General features: G+C 46.1%; 1 protein-coding gene across 2 annotated transcripts; it reads right to left on the reverse strand.

Moving 5' to 3' along the window:
• Window positions 1-1041: 1041 nt before the first annotated feature.
• On the reverse strand, window positions 1042-15348 carry LOC109555033 (casein kinase I-like). Of its 2 annotated transcripts, XM_070784240.1 has the most exons (4): window positions 11786-15348; window positions 3195-4486; window positions 2461-3025; window positions 1042-2231 (listed from the first exon to the last, which is right to left on the reverse strand). In XM_070784240.1, the coding sequence occupies exon 4, from the start codon at window positions 2228-2230 to the stop codon at window positions 1220-1222; it is 1011 nt and encodes a 336-aa protein (XP_070640341.1). In that variant the 5' UTR covers window position 2231; window positions 2461-3025; window positions 3195-4486; window positions 11786-15348; the 3' UTR covers window positions 1042-1219. The 2 variants fall into 2 exon arrangements, with proteins under 2 accessions (XP_070640341.1, XP_019811152.1); XM_019955593.2 differs by having other exon boundaries at window positions 2461-4486.
• Window positions 15349-15902: the final 554 nt, after the last annotated feature.

Raw genomic sequence — 15902 nt, forward strand, 5'->3', positions numbered from 1 at the left:
GGAAGTTAGCAACTGAGGATGAGACATAGGGTGATGAGAAAGAGTACAGAATCTGAGGTCGCTGTTGACATATGTGAAATGAAATGAGACTGGTTCTAGATGACATGGAGAAGCTGGAGAGGAAATGGAAAGGGATTGGCAGGAGCAAGAGCAGGAATTGGTGGTTTTGAAAGGAAGCAGATATATGGGTTCCCATTGCATAAGGACAAAAATCTATGGCGGGGGAGGGGCAGGCAGGACAGAAGAAGCACAAAATATTAGGGAAGGAAAAAAATAACTAAGAAAGCAAGGTGCTTGAGACGGTAGCACCTTGATCTAGACTACAGGGATGGGGGAAGTGCAGATAGCTCTCCCGCCAAAAAAGCCAAGCAAAGAAGACAGTGGATATTGGCAAGAGTCATACTAGGACATGGCATTTAAGTATCAAAGGGGCTTCTGTTAGCCCTGTCTAAGCAACTCTAAAAGTTTAGAGCTTGTTTTTTGTTTTTAAAGAAACAGTTCACAGTTTTTAATGAATCTGTAAACCAAAAAGCTCCCATTTCAAAATAAAAACAAATCCCAGGTCATGTAGATGTTTACAGTATGACTACGTTTATCTAAGCAACATATATACATGTTCAGTTTAAGATGTTAACTAAAATTCTGTGACAAACAAGCTTTTTTTAAATACCAACAACATTATAGAGTTAATGCCGAGTCCTAAGGATAATCTAGTAGTCACTAAGCTTTTCTTAAGTCTTCACTTCAGAGGCTGTTATTTCTAGTTCAAGTAAGCAAGCAGAATCGTTCATATGCTCGAACTTGGAATCTTGATTACTACCATATCAGGTGGCTCGCAAACAAGAAGTCAACCATATTAAGAATGTTTTAAGTGAACAACTTGCAAACCCTAGAGATGGATAAACCCTCAGAATGCATTAACGACCATAGCAACTGCACAGGCTACTCTTCTGAAATGAGATCTCTCAAAGCAGTATAGTTCAAAATAAAAGATTTTAATTAAAATTGGCATAGGTACAATTTCCCCACCAATTTGCGTGTGTCAAGCATTTAGTGAACTTTTCCACTTCAAAAAGTGAAATAGAAAACTGGATACCATATTTAATTAATTACAGAGCCTTCAACTCAGGAGACAATATCTCTGCTGACCAGAGCCAGTTGACAGGGAAATGAATTTGCTGCTCATCTTCTGCTCTGTCTTCTGTTCCTTGATTCAAATTTAAGAATGTTTCATTTCACTTTTGGTTTTGTCACTTTTGCCTGTGGGGGTTTGGGCCTGCTGACCCTCCCCACTTGAAGAGGCAGCCTGCTGTTCTGCTTTCTGCTTTAACACTATCCAATCAAATGCATAGTCATATTGGTAATTCAGCTTCCTGAAAAGCATGTGGAACAGCTGCCTCAGGTACCTGTAATCCGGGGCTTCCTCAAAGGACAGCCCGCGACAGTGCTTTAAGTACATGGCAAATTCTGCAGGAAACCCCTTACATAAAACATCAACAGGTGTGGTCATCTTCATTTCACTAATCTGTTCACATTTTTGCTTCATTGTTGCAGCCTTTAGGCCTTGCCATGGCAGGCTGCCTCTATTAAAATACATCAAAACATGTCCTATTGATTCCATGTCATCTCGGCGACTCTGTTCAATACCAATATGGGCACTGATACTAGCAAAGGAAGGAGTGCCAGTGAGACTTTTACCGGATCTGTAGGGTATGTGTTGCCCTGTTCTGTTGTCTCTGTACTTCTTGGCCAAACCAAAATCAATAAGGAATAACTCCTTCCACTGCTGCCCAGTACCCATTAGGAAGTTTTCTGGTTTAATGTCTCTGTGTATAAGATTCTGTGTATGCACATATTCGATTCTACTGATCATCTGATCAGCTAACATAAGTACAGTTTTCATTGAGAACCTTCTTGAACAGAAATTGAAGAGATCTTCAAGGCTGGGTCCCAGAAGATCCATGACTAGCACATTATAGTCTGTTTCCTGACCATACCACCGTATCTGGGGGATGCCAACCCCACCTTGAAGAATATTATAGAGTTCCTTCTCATATAACAACCGCGGCTGCCTGGTATTCTGCGATTCTAATTTTACTGCCACCTGCTCGTGGTTGGTGAGGTCTATCGCCAAATGAACGTGCCCAAAGGAGCCAGAACCGATCTCCCGTACCAGTTTATATCTCCCTCCAACAAGGACATCGGCCTTGGGTCCACTGCTGCTCGCCATCCTGAGAGACAAAGATGGGGTTGGGGTTAAGCTCTGACACCTCTAAGGGGACGATGGACGCCCCTAGGGCTCGTCCACGGAGCAAGGTTGTGAAGGCAGGTAGGTTTTGAAACAGAAAACGCTGGCTGTTTCTCAGCGTCACAGGGCCCAGAATCGGCCAAGGGGAACCTGACCGCCGCTACTGTCGGGTTTCTTTTCACCAGCCCACAGACTGTTGAGGGGGTTCTTACCGTTAGCAGGCTGAGCCTCTGGCTTCTGGCTTCCCGTTAACGGCCTCGCCTTCACGGCGACTTCGGGGGCTGGTACAGGGGAGCCGTGAAGTTATGGCGGCGATACCGCTACCACCACTGCCGCCGGCTCCCGCCAGGAAGGACCCCTGGTCACTCCGCCGACGCTGCCATCTTGTTACAATGGCTGCAGCCAACACAAAATGCCCCGGGTTCCAGGAAGGCGCTTCGTGACGCAGAGAACTCTGGGAAGGGAATCACGGGCGCTCTTAGAACGTTCAAGACAGATTATCTGCAGAGCCTTTCAAAGGCATCAGCCTGTCCTAGAAAAACAGATCTACTCCACGTCCCCCATCTACTCAGGTCACACATCTGAGCAGCTCTGATGTGGGGTTTCCTCCTCCAACGTCCAGGGGCCCTCTCCTTGCTCCAGCTTGAAGATGACCTCTGGTTTGGGAACTTGGTTCCCTGTGAACAGGACACGATACAGGATTGGGTCCAGTTAATTGGGTTTCAGGGCCTTTCAACCACGCTTCTATTTGCTCTTCAGGAAAGTAATCCCATTTCCCTGGGAATAGAGTAATAATCACAGAAGTGTAAAAGGACTGAAGTATCTCGGGCAAATCAAAGATGACACCATTACACACTTCAGATGCCCCAGAGCACTCAGCAGCTGAGAATGGAAGCAGCGTCTCTGAGGCCCCTGGCAGGGGCACAGGGCAGCTGTGCTTACTCACCCACTGCGCACAGTTGGCTGTAGGTCTCCAGTGTCACATCCTGGTACAGGCACCTCTGTACAGGGTCCACGTGCGGCCACTCCTCCCTGCTCAAGTCCACAGGGACGTCCTCGAACGACCCCTGTTACAATACAGTCCCATTCAAGGTGACATGGTCAGCACCGGGGGCTGGATGGAAGAGAACTAGGAAGTTAGTTGTCTTTAATGATTTTCGTCATGATATGCTATGCTTATTAAATACCTAGTTATACCTAACATTGTGCAGGGTAAAAATATCTAAAGCTGTTAATTTCTCTTATTCATCATGTGTTAAATTCAATCAGTAAATTATTATTCAGAAATTAAGATGAAATTAGCTTTTCTAAATCTTCTAGTTCTTTTAGGAAATACCTAGAATTCATTTCTTTCTTTGGCCAGTGCTGTGTGCTAATTCGCTTCAGTCCTGTCCGACTCTTTGTAACCCCATGAACTGGAGCCCGCCAGGCTCCTCTGTCCGTGAGATTCTCCAGGCAAGAAAACTGGAGTGGGTTGCCCTTTCCTTCTCTGGGGGATCTTCTTGACCCGGGGATGGAACTCGAGTCTCCAGCATCGGCCGGAGGAATCTTTACCACTAGCGTCACCTGGGAAGGGTATCTGAGACCTCAGCAAAAACACAGTTATGCCTATTTCTCCCACCTGTTTCTCTGAGGCAAGCTAGACTTTTTCTGTCAAGCACCTACAAATTTCTCCAGCCTCTACCCGCTGCCCAATTCCAAAGTCACTTCATGTCTTTTTAGGTGTTTCTTATAATAGCACTCCACTCCCAAGTACAGAAAGCCGTTTCCTAGGACTGTTGTAACAAAGTATCACAAACCGTGTGGCTCAGAACAATAAGAATTTCTTGCCTTGCAGTTCTGAGGGCCAGAAGTCTAAAACCAAGGTGTCAACCAGGTCATGCTCTTGTTGAAGGTGCTAGGGAGGGATGTGTTCCATGCCCCTCTCCTGGTTTCTGGTGGCCTCAGGCATCTCTTGTCCTATAGACGCATCACTCCAATCACACGGTCATCTACTCCTTGTGTGCCTCCACACGGTCTCTCTTGTGTGTTTGTGTGTCTCTGTGTCTGCACTTCCCTTTTTTGTAAGAAAGCCAGGCATATTGGATTAGGGCCCACCTAACGACCTCGTTCTAGATTGATTACTTCTGGAAAGACCCGACAGGTTCCTGCTGTGAGCTGTGTGCTATGCCGGGATTCGTGGTCTCTGGAGGAGAGGAATTCGATCCAGGGCAAGAGACGAGGCTTCCCCACTGGAACCTTTTGGGTAACAGAATTTTATTAAAATATAAGAGAGAGAGAGAGAGAGAGAGAGAGAGAGAGAGAGAGAGAAAGCTGCTGACATGGACATCAGAAAGGGGCAGAAAGAATGCCCCCTTGCTAGTTTCTGGCAAGGTGTTTTATGTCTGTTAGCAAGCTTATTAATCAGATAAGAGAGACACCTCAAGGCTGAGGGAGTTTCACCAGGCCCCTCTCCCACAATATGCATTTTTGAGATAGGATGGACCAAGGTGTGTCATCCCCCGGCCATAAAACAATTGACATGAATACTGGTTTCTTGAGCCATTATCAGCCCAAGGGTTGAGAAAAGAAAAAAAAAAAAAGTAGTTAGTCTTAGGCAGAACCATTTTGAAGAAAGGCAGGTTCCAAAGCAAATACATGGTTTCATTAACATAGCTTAAGAAAAACTTTTCTGTAAGAAAAACATATTGGTTAGCTCAAGGCAGAACTAGGTGTCGTCAACACATATAGAGAAGGAAAAAAAAAAAAAAAAGTCTGCCACTTACAGTTTATTTTCTCCTGCTGCTCTGGGACTTCTGGCCTTCCTCCCTGTTACCATCTCAGGCCCTATTTTTAATTAAGGTCACATTCAGAAATAGTGGGGGTTAGGACGTCAACATATTTTCTTGGATGGACACAATTTTACTCATAACAGAGTCCTCAGGAAGGAGGAAACAGAGAGAACAGGCTCCATCTTGAAAGCAGGACTCCATCTTGGGCCGGACTGTGGACTTTGAGCTGTATGCCCAGTATCTATGGAAACAACATACCAACTGGAAAACCAGGCCCCCTGGATGGAAGAGCCCCAGGGCTTGTACCTAGACTCTCTGTTGCCTGAAAGAATACCCTAATTATCTGTGTAACCGAATAGAATCATAAATTCTATTATGCTTATTGGGGTATGACCTCAGGCCTATTGATAATTGTCCACTGTTAACTACCTAGGCTTAAGGCATATGAATCATGGGTTAACTTTGATTGTATCTTTCTTTTCCTTTGTTCTGAAGAAGGAATTCATAGGGCCTGGACTCCACGTTAGGCCTGTTCATGCTGATCACGCTAGGCTGCCTTTCCAATGGACTCTGAACTCTGTGTTTAGTGCCTATGAAAACAACAACAGAAGGGTAAGACCCCCTCCAGACAGGGGAACCTTGAAGATCGTATCTGGGTTACTCATCACCTAAGAGAAAACATACACTGATCACCCCTTCCTCCAGACAGGCCATAAATTTTTCTGTATCCATCTGAGTGTAACCTCGGGTTTATTGATTATTGGCTAATTGTTTGACTGTTTGAGCACATGAGCACATAGCACGTGAATGGTGGGATTATTGGGATTGTATTTTCCTTGGTTTATGTAAGTCTCAAGGAATCTGGGGTGGTGGGTTCAGACACGTACACATGGGGTATAAAAGATTTTCACAAGTGCTGGTCGGGGTCCTTGGCTAAGAGGAGACTCTGCCTTGGGCCTGCCGGTGTAATAAACTGCACTCCACTATCTGCATTGTCCTTCTGAGTGAGTTTGTTTCCCAGAACGTGTGGGTACAACACTTGGTGCATTGGCCAGGAAACTCTTCACTTTGAGGAGACAGGTCTCATTTGAGGCCACCCTGAGGCTTTGTGGCTTGAATCTCCTAGAGGGGGGAAGGAGCCTTGCCCCTCTGGAAGAATTCAGCCTTTCAACGCCTGGTTTCTTCGCTTTGGCAGGTAGTGAAGGGCGGCAAGGGAACTGAGTGCTCAGGTGAGGAGGAACCCACCCGGCAGGGTGGAAGAGGGGGCCTGATCACCCCCCCTGGGAGGCACTAGAAGGGGCACGGACCCACAGGGGCCTGGAATAGGCAGGCAGCAGCGATTGCTTGGTACACAGGTCGACGAGCGTGCTACGGTTTAGGAAGGAAATTTGTGAAGGTCATTTAGGAGGTGTGTCCACGCTGTCTCAGGGAAAATTATTACCAGCGACCGCCAGGGGATTTTTAGGATAGGAAACTTTTCCTTGTATGCTCGTATTCTGCCCTCCCCCAGGAGGTGTCCTGTCTGCTGTGAAATTCTTGACCCCTTGGAATTGTTAGGCTAGAAGGAAGGGGATACATAAGTGAGTATGAATTGGCTTTCCTGGAGATGGCCTGGGACATGGGATATTTAACCCATCTGTGTTTTCATCCACACCTGATCAAGCCCACCAAGGCAGAATGGACTTTAAGGGAGAAACAGTCTTGGATCACGTGGGGTTCTGGTTCGATTGTGCTGACCGGCAGGTGAAGGCACGCTGATCCCCCTTCTCCCTCTCTGGCAGGTAAGGCTCTTCTCACCCCAGTTGGGAAGGAGGCAGAATGGCAATTTAAGTGTCATTGAGTGGAACTATCAGAAGTACATAGGGTACTGAGAACTTCGCAGACAGAACAAAAAGGAAAAGTAGAAGAAGGTAAGCAAGATGGGAGGAAGTGAATCTAAGGCAACTGTATTGGAGTGCATGATTAAAATTTAAAGAAGGGATTTGAAGGAGACTATGGGGTGAAGATGAAGCCTAACCGCCTCCACATACTCTGTGAGGTCGAATGGGCCCCTATGGGAGTAGGATGGCCACCAGAGAACACCATGAACTTAAAAATAGTGGAAGCAGTCTATACAGTAGTCACAGGAGAGCCAGGACACCTGGATCAATATCCATATATTGACTCATGGCTAGGGTTAGCTCAAGACCCTCCTACTTGGACAAGGCTCTGTATCCAGAAGGGAAAGGGAAAAATATTAATGGCACAAAAATTGACTGATGATAAAAAAGGAAATTCTACAGAATTTGGACGGGGACGACCTGACCCCTCCCCCATACTGGATAATGACGCGCCTGCCTCCCAGTGCTCCGCCAGGATGGGAGGCCGCCTTAATGCCCGATCCAGGGCCAGGTGAAGTCCTGCAGCAGCCGCTGCTCCTCCGCCAGCTCTCCCCGAGGTCGTAGGGCCGCCACCTCGGCAGGCTCCTCCAATCCCGGTGACAGACGCCTCTGGCCAACACTTCCAGGATCCAGCTCCAGCCAAACCGCCCAAGCTATACCCGCCTCTCCCGGTGAGTACGGACAAGAAAGGGAGGGAGATGTTGGAATTAAGCAGAGAAGGAAATGGCAACCCACTCCAGTGTTCTTGCCTGGAGAATCCCAGGGATGGGGGAGCCTGGTGGGCTGCCGTCTCTGGGGTCACACAGACTTGGACATGACTGAAGCGACTTAGCAGCAGCAGCAGCAGCAGCAGCAGCAACAAGGCTAATCGGAGAAGGCAATGGCACCCCACTCCAGTACTCTTGCCTGGAAAATCCCATGGACCGAGGAGCCTGGTAGGCTGTAGTCCATGGGGTCGCTAAGAGTCGGACATGACTGAGCGACTTCACTTTCACTTTTCACTTTCCTGCATTGGAGAAGGAAATGGCAACCCACTCCAGTGTTCTTGCCTGGAGAATCCTAGGGATGGGGGAGCCTGGTGGGCTGCCGTCTATGGGATCACACAGAGTCGGACACGACTGCAGTGACTTAGCAGCGCTCTGCCAGAGAGCCGGAGGGAACGAAAGAGAACAGACAAGAGATTTACAATGCTAGCTGCTGCTCTGGGAAAGTCTATCTCGGGCCCTCCGGAAAACCTCATCTGCCCCAGGGACAGGAAAGTCCTTCAACCGGTCCCAGCGGAGGCCCCGGGCCCCATTACAGCCGAACCAGTGTGCCTGGTGCCAAGCTTTTGGCCACTGGAAGAATGAATGCCCTAAGGCAAGGAAGGAAGAGGAAGCTCCCGCAGTTGTGGGGCTTGCTGACCTGGAAATTAAATAGGGCTGCTGGGGCTCAGAGATATCAGGTCCCCAAGAACCCACGGTAGCCTTAAAAGTGGGGGACCAAAACATTGACTTCATGGTGGATACAGGAGCAGAACTGTCGGTAGTAACAAAACCTGTGGCACCACTGTCCAAAAAGACTACCGCTGTAACTGGGGTATCAGGAGAAGAGATGATTAAATCGTTTTGCCAGCCCAGAAAATGTCAGATGGGGGGAGGGGGCACCAAGTGATTCATGAATTCCTCTACATTCCTGAGTGCCCAGTACCCCTGTTGGGAAGCGACTTGCTCTCCAAACTAGGAACACAAGTGACTTTCTCCTCTGAGGAGAGGCCCACCTTCCAGATGGACACTATGACTTACTTGCGCTCTCTCAATACCACCCCAAGATGAGTGGAGGTTGCATGAGCCTCCGAAGGAAGAACCGGGTGGGCTGGAAGAGCATGAGAGAGAGCTAACGCAATTATTCCCTGAGGTCTGGGCGGAAGACAACCCCCCCCCCCCCCCACCCCAGGCTGGCTAAACATCAAGCACCAGTGATAATAGAACTCAAACCAGGCACCATCCCAGTTAGAAAGTGCCAGTACCCGCTACCAGTAGAGGCCTGGGCCAGCATACTGCCCCACATCAATAGATTGAAGCAGGCATTCTAGTAGAGTGCCAGTCGGCTTGGAATACGCCGATCCTGCCAGTCAAAAAGGAAGGAGGACAGGACTATAGGCCTGTACAAGATCTCAGGCTAGTCCAGACCCTAGTTGGGTCCTATATACTGATGGCACTAGCCTGATAAAACAAGGACAACGGCTGTCAGGTTAGCCAAAGAGGAAGGGGCTATCAAGACTGGAAAGGGATGGTGGGAATTGCCAAGTGGCAAATTATTGGTACCGGAGGAGCTGGCACACAATCTGGTAAGTCAAACACACCAAGCGACCCACCTAGGCCATGCTGCCTGCTCACAGGTTAATGCGGCCTCTCGGGTATTCAGACAAAAACCTCTGGATATTTAGCTGAAAGGCACGCTGCCCTTTGAACACCTGGGAGTGGACTTCACTGAAATGAAACCTCACTGACACTACCGTTACCTGCTGGTCATGGTATGTACGTTCTCGGGATGGGTAGAAGCTTTTCCTCCCTGGACTGAAAGAGCATCAGAAGTAGCCCGGTGCCTGCTTAGGGAAATAGTTCCCAGATTTGGACTTCCTACCAGCATTGGTTCAGACAATGACCCAGCTTTTGTAGCTGATTTAGTACAACAAGTAAGCAAAACTTTAAACATCAAATGGAAACTGCACACTGCATATAGGCCCAGAGTTCTGAGATGGTGGAATGAACCAACCGGACATTAAAGAGACTCTCTAAGTGGATCTTAGAGACTGACTGCTCCTGGGTGGACTTGCTCCCGACGGCTCTGCTCAGACTCAGGATGACCCCACGGTCCCAAGGCTATTCTCCATACGAAATTGTGTATGGGAGGCCCCCTCCCATAATAGAACAGGTGTCAACAAATTTGCCTCAGGTAAGGGGGAATAGGATTTCACAGCAGATGGAACTGGGTAAGGTAATAAATCGGGTAACTAAGTTTGTACAAGAAAGGGTGCCGTTCCCCCTTGGGGAACAGATTCATGAGTTTATGCTTGGTGACCAAGTATGGGTCAAAGATTGGAAACATGATTGGCTAGCCCCTTGGTGAAAGGGCCCTTATGTTATTCTAACTACCCTTACTGCAGTTAAAGTTGCGGGTATTGTCCCTTGGATCCATCATACGAGGGTGAAGAGAACATACCACGCAGACCCAAAAAAACGCTGAGTGGACTGCACAGAGGGACCCCGCTGACCCTCGAGAGACTATGACCATCCTTAAGAAGAAGGAAAAGAAGATCCTGGATGAGCCCCTTCAGGATGAAGCCACACAATCAACTCCTGCTGCTTGGCCTCATCGACGTGGTTTTGAATTTAACTTCCATTTCAACTCAGGACAATGTTTTCATCTCATGGGCACATTCCTACGTGGACTTCCACAACACTTCCAACTGCTGGGTATGCAGGGCTATGCCTCTGTCAGCGATGGATGGACTTCCTTGGTGGGTGTCACCACTCTGCCAAGAAGATTTTAAACCACTCTGCTCTTTTCTGGGATGACAAAAAGAGACTTTCCTCTCTCTTGTCAATCATAACCTCTCCTTGCTCTCTTGGTGTAAGACCTACAGTCAATAGACTCGGCTCATGGGGTTACATTTGATATAAATGCCAGTGTAACAAAAGCCTAACCTACAACAAGCCCCAGTAAATCTACCTTATTTACATGCTAGGTGGACAAGATCCGTGTTTCAATGGTATGCGTATATTGCTGCCTTATTCGTACCCTCTATAGGGACAACAGATATCATGATTAAAGTAGAGGCCTTGACTAATTTCACAAAACGGGCCCTCCTAGATAGAACAAAAGCCATCCAAGCCTTAAATGAAGAGCAAATCCAAATGAGAAAAGCGGTAATTCATAATAGAATGGCTTTGGACATACTCACAGCTGCTCAAGGAGAGACCAGTGCTATAATTAAGGTTGAATGTGGTGTATACATTCCTGACTTATCTGGCAACGTATCGACTGCTTTAGATGACATGAAAAACCAGGTAAAAGCAATGTCAAATGAAAACATTCCTTTCTGGACTTCGGTCCTATCTTGGGTGAAGGGCAATGGGTGGAAAACTATATTTACCACTGTTACAGTTGCCTTGATAGTTTTGCTTTGTGGACCCTGAATTTTACAATGTATAATGAACTTTGTAACCCGAAGGTTGATGTCATTCTCCCAAATTGGCGGTCGGAGAGCCAGGGTGCAATATATCCCTATGAATGATGCTCATAATATGAGTTAAGAGCATCAAGAGGGGGGAATGAAGAAGGAATTCATAGGGCCTGGACTCCATCTTAGGCCTATTCATGCTGATCATGCTCAGCCACCTTTCCAATGGACTCTGAACTCTGTGTTTAGTGCCTGTGAAAACAACAACAGAAGGATAAGACCCCCTTCAGGCCTTGAAGATCGTATCTGGGTTACTCATCACCTAAGAGAAAACATACACTGATCACCCCTTCCTCCAGACAGGCCATAAATTTTTCTGTATCTATCGGAGTGTAACCTTGGGTTTATTGAGTATCGGCTAATTGTTTGACTGTTTGAGCACATGAGCGCATAGCACGTGAATGGTGGGGTTATTGGGATTGCATTTTCCTTGGTTTATGTAAGTCTCAAGGAATTTGGGGTGGTGGGTTCAGACACGTACACATGGGAATAAAAGATTTTCACAAATGCTGGTCGGGGTCCTTGGCTAAGAGGAGACTCTGCCTTGGGCCTGCCGGTGTAATAAACTGCACTCCACTATCTGCGTTGTCCTTCTGAGTGAGTTTGTTTCCCAGAACGCGTGGCTACAACACTCATAGAGTCACAGGGTAGCTGTGCATACCCAGTGAGAGGAGGTGGCTGTAGTTTTCAGCGTCATGTCCTGGTACAGGAACCTCTGAGCAGAGTCCAGGTGCTGCCACTCCTCTCTTCTGAAGTCCACGGTCATGTCCTCAAAGGACACTGACACCTGTAAACACAGCCCCATTTGGGGTGACCAGGTCAGCACAGGGGGATAAGGGAAAGATAGGAAATTGTTTTTAGTGATTTTTACCATAATACCCATAGGCTATGCCTTTCAGAGGCCTACTTACACGTAATGCATAGAATGAAAATATCTAGTCATAAATTTCTGCCACCCATTGTACATAACAGTCGTTCGTTTTTAAAAATTATACTTTTTATTTGCTATCTATTTTATACATAGTAGTGTGTATACCTGACTCAGTTTGCTGTAGAGCAGAAACTAACACAGCAGTGCAAACCAACTATACTCCAATAATAAATAAATAAACAGTGTGATTGAAAGGGGGGAAAATAATCATTTTGTCCAGGATTTGAAGTTTGTTCTACTTTGTTGCTCATGTTCATGGGAAATTTGTGTTTTATTCGTTTTTGAAGGAGGCATGTATACTTTATTAAAATGTATTTATTTATATATCCTTGGCTGTGCTGGGTCTTTGTTCCTGTGCATGGGCTTTCTCTAGTTGTGGCAAGCGGGGGCTACCATCTAGGTGTGGTGCGAGGGCGTCTCATTGCAGTGGCTTCTCTCATTGCAGAACACAGGCTCTGGAGCACACAGGCTTCAGTGGTTGGGGTGCACAGGCTCAGCAGTTTGGCTCCCGGGCTCTAGAGCGCAGCCTCAGTAGTTTTATCGCACAGGGTCACTTGAACGAGCGGCCCCTGCCTTGACAAGCGGACTCTTAACCATCGGATCAGCAAGAAAACTCAGCATCTACACTTTTTTTCCCTCAATTTACATAGCTCCCTCTACTGCTGCTTTCATTTAGTCTTCAAAAATACAGGCATTTTCTCTTGACGCCTTCCTTCTGGGTCAATTTTAACTTAATTCCATACTTGTCGGAAAACGTACTCTGTCTGATTTCAACATATGGTCTATCTAGAAGAATGTTTCATGTGTCCCCAGAAAAGAATGTGTGTTCAGCCAAGGATGGGTGCGGTGTTCTCTAATATAGAAGTCAACTTGGTCACTTTACTCATTTGTCCTCCACTTGTTCAACCAGTTCTTTGTCGACTTTTTGGTGAAAATGGAAACAGAGATGTTAGAAATTTATATTGCTATGCAAAGGAACTAGAATACACAAAGCAGAGATTAGCATGGAGGATTTCTATTATGTAATGTTAAGACTTACTGTAACGCTACAGTAATTCAGACAGTGTGGTATGGATGTAAGTACAGACACACATATTAATGAAACAGAATAGAGGGTCTAAAAAACGGATTTGCACACATATGGACAACTGTTTTATGAAAAAAGTGACAAAGTACTTCAATGGGGAAAAGGAAAGCCTGTTTTAAAAACTGTGCTGGAACAAATAGATAAACATTTTGGAGGAGAAAGCAAACCGTGATCCACACCACACACCATATACAAAAATTAACTTAAGTGTTCTCACCGCACACACAAACACACACACCCACACACAAAGTAACTCTGTGAGGTGAAGAATGTGCTGACGAACTTGACTGTGGTATGAAAACAGACATACAGATCAATGGGACGGAGGAGAAAATCCAGAAATAAACCCACACATTGATGGTCAATTGATTTTTACCAAAGGAGCCAAGAATATGAAAAGGGAAAGGACAGTCTCTTCAATTAATGGTTTGGCAAAACTGGACAGCCACATGCAATAGAATGAAACTGGAGCGCTCTCTTACACCACACATCAAAGTTAACTGAAAATGGATTAAAGACTTGACCATAAGACCCCAAACCATACAACTTCTGATGAAACCAAAGGTGGTAAGCTCCTAGACGTAACTGGTGGAGATAAATTATTGGATTTGACACCAATATCAAAGGCAACGAAAGCAAAAATAAACGAGTGGGAATATACCAAACTAAAAAGTTTATGCACAGCAATTGAGACCTTCCACAAAATGACAAGGCAGCTTACTGAATGGGAAAAATATTTGCAAATTGTATGTCTGATATGTGGTTAAAATCCAAAATATGTGGGGCTTCCCTGATGATTCAGATGACAAAGAGTCTGCCCGCAATGCAGGACACCCTGCTTAGATCCCTGGGTCGGGAAGATCCCCTGGAGAAGGAAATGGATTTAAGGAAATAGAATTCAAATCCACAGATTTAAAATCTGTGCCTTGGGTTGACAACACTTCAACACACCAAGAGAGATAACCAGGCATTCTGTGCCATCTGGGGGGATGAATTAACAAGCATTCAATACCACTTCTGAAGTACATTTGACTAAAATTCGAATCTGTTTTGATCAAGCCTCTAAAATTCTCAGTTCATATTAACGTATGGACATGGGAACTATGAAACAACACCACAAGAATACAATTAGGAAATTCCAAAAGGTGGAACATAGTTCACGGCAAATGGCCAGGTTGCTTCAACAAAAACATAGCCAGGGGTAGAGCCCATTATATCAGTTCCGGATTAAAAGGGACTTGAGAGATTATTGGGAGACTATCCTCCACAAATCTCATATTTCTGTATATCTTTCAAGCAGACCAAAGATTGCCTTTTTTCCAAACTATCTTTTTGAATATTTATATAGTGAACAGCCTCAAAAGATAGAGCCTCCCTCTCCAGAGCAAAGGGCAAGTTACACTGGAAATTATGCTCAAGACACTTCTTCCTCAAGGCAAGGATCAGGCAGGCTTACTAGCCTTTATGAAAGAGTCGACACCCATAAGCTAGGGGTGCTTCACCTATAACGGAACCTACTGCACACGCAGGATTTATCTGGCCTTCTGCAACACCCTGTGGGGACTGAGGCTTAGGGAACTCGTGGAAATGTTGATACTCTGGCTGCCACTAACGCTGTGAGTATTCCAGTCCTTTGTCTCTCACCCAGGAGACTCATGTTTTCTACCAGCAGGCATAACACCATGGCCAGCTAACTCGTTAGCTTTCACGGAGGATAAAATAGTAGACCCTATGCCTCAACTACGGAAGCCCACACACCTAGAGCCTGTTTTGGCAACAAAAGAAGCCTCCACGGTAAGTCCGCACACAACAACGAAGAGATGCCCCTGCTCGCTAGAGCTAGAGCGATGCCTACACGCCAACGAACACCCAGCACAGACAAAATTAATAAAATAAAAAAAAATAAATAAACGAACCCATACCTGCCAACATCTTGACTTTAGCCCAATGGGAGCCATTTAGGACTTCACAACTACAAGACTAACATTTTGTGTTGTTTTAAGCCAATGAGTTTATGGCAGTTTGTTACAGGAATGATAGAAAACGGACAGAGGCAAATTCAGGAGATTTGAGAGAAGTCTCTGGAATCAGTAGTGGAAATGTTGATCAAATTGTACGGTCAATAAACGGTCGTCCACTTTACTGCCAGTCAGTGAGGAGGAACTGAAGAAGTTATTGCATACGAAGTACCCTGAAGTAGGTTTAAAGACAGGCAATGGCACCCCACTCCAGTACTCTTGCCTGGAAAATCGCAGGGACAGGGGAGCCTGGTGGGCTGCCGTCTGTGGGGTCGCACAGAGTTGGACACGACTGAAGTGACTTAGCAGCCGCAGCGGCAGCACAGGATGAATATCATCCTAAGAAAAAGGTAAAAAATCATTAGGGAGGGTGGAGGAAAATGGAAGAGGAAATGGGAGAATTAAAGTCACTTTCTCTTTCACCAAACCCTCCTCCTCCTTTCTCTGCTGTCTCCCCTCATTTTGCTCCCTTTCCACGGCAGCTCTTCATCTTCACGCCTCAATCTGACTCGTAGTAAGGGCGAAGCTATGTTCTTCAAAATGGGCAGTTAAATAGTAGATTTCCCTGCAAAGAAGGACAAGGAGACAGTAATGAATTATCTCCCTGTGTGAGGTGTGTGTTTGTCATGCCCTAGCTCTGATTCCATTTCATGCTTAGCCTAGATTTTGACCTCCAGGAGTATTTTCTTATCCGCAAACTATAGAGCTGGGAAAACAGAGATGATAAAGCAATATTATTAAG

This window comes from Bos indicus, chromosome X, assembly GCF_029378745.1.
Source record: "Bos indicus isolate NIAB-ARS_2022 breed Sahiwal x Tharparkar chromosome X, NIAB-ARS_B.indTharparkar_mat_pri_1.0, whole genome shotgun sequence".
In the NCBI taxonomy this organism is placed as follows: Eukaryota; Metazoa; Chordata; class Mammalia; order Artiodactyla; family Bovidae; genus Bos; species Bos indicus.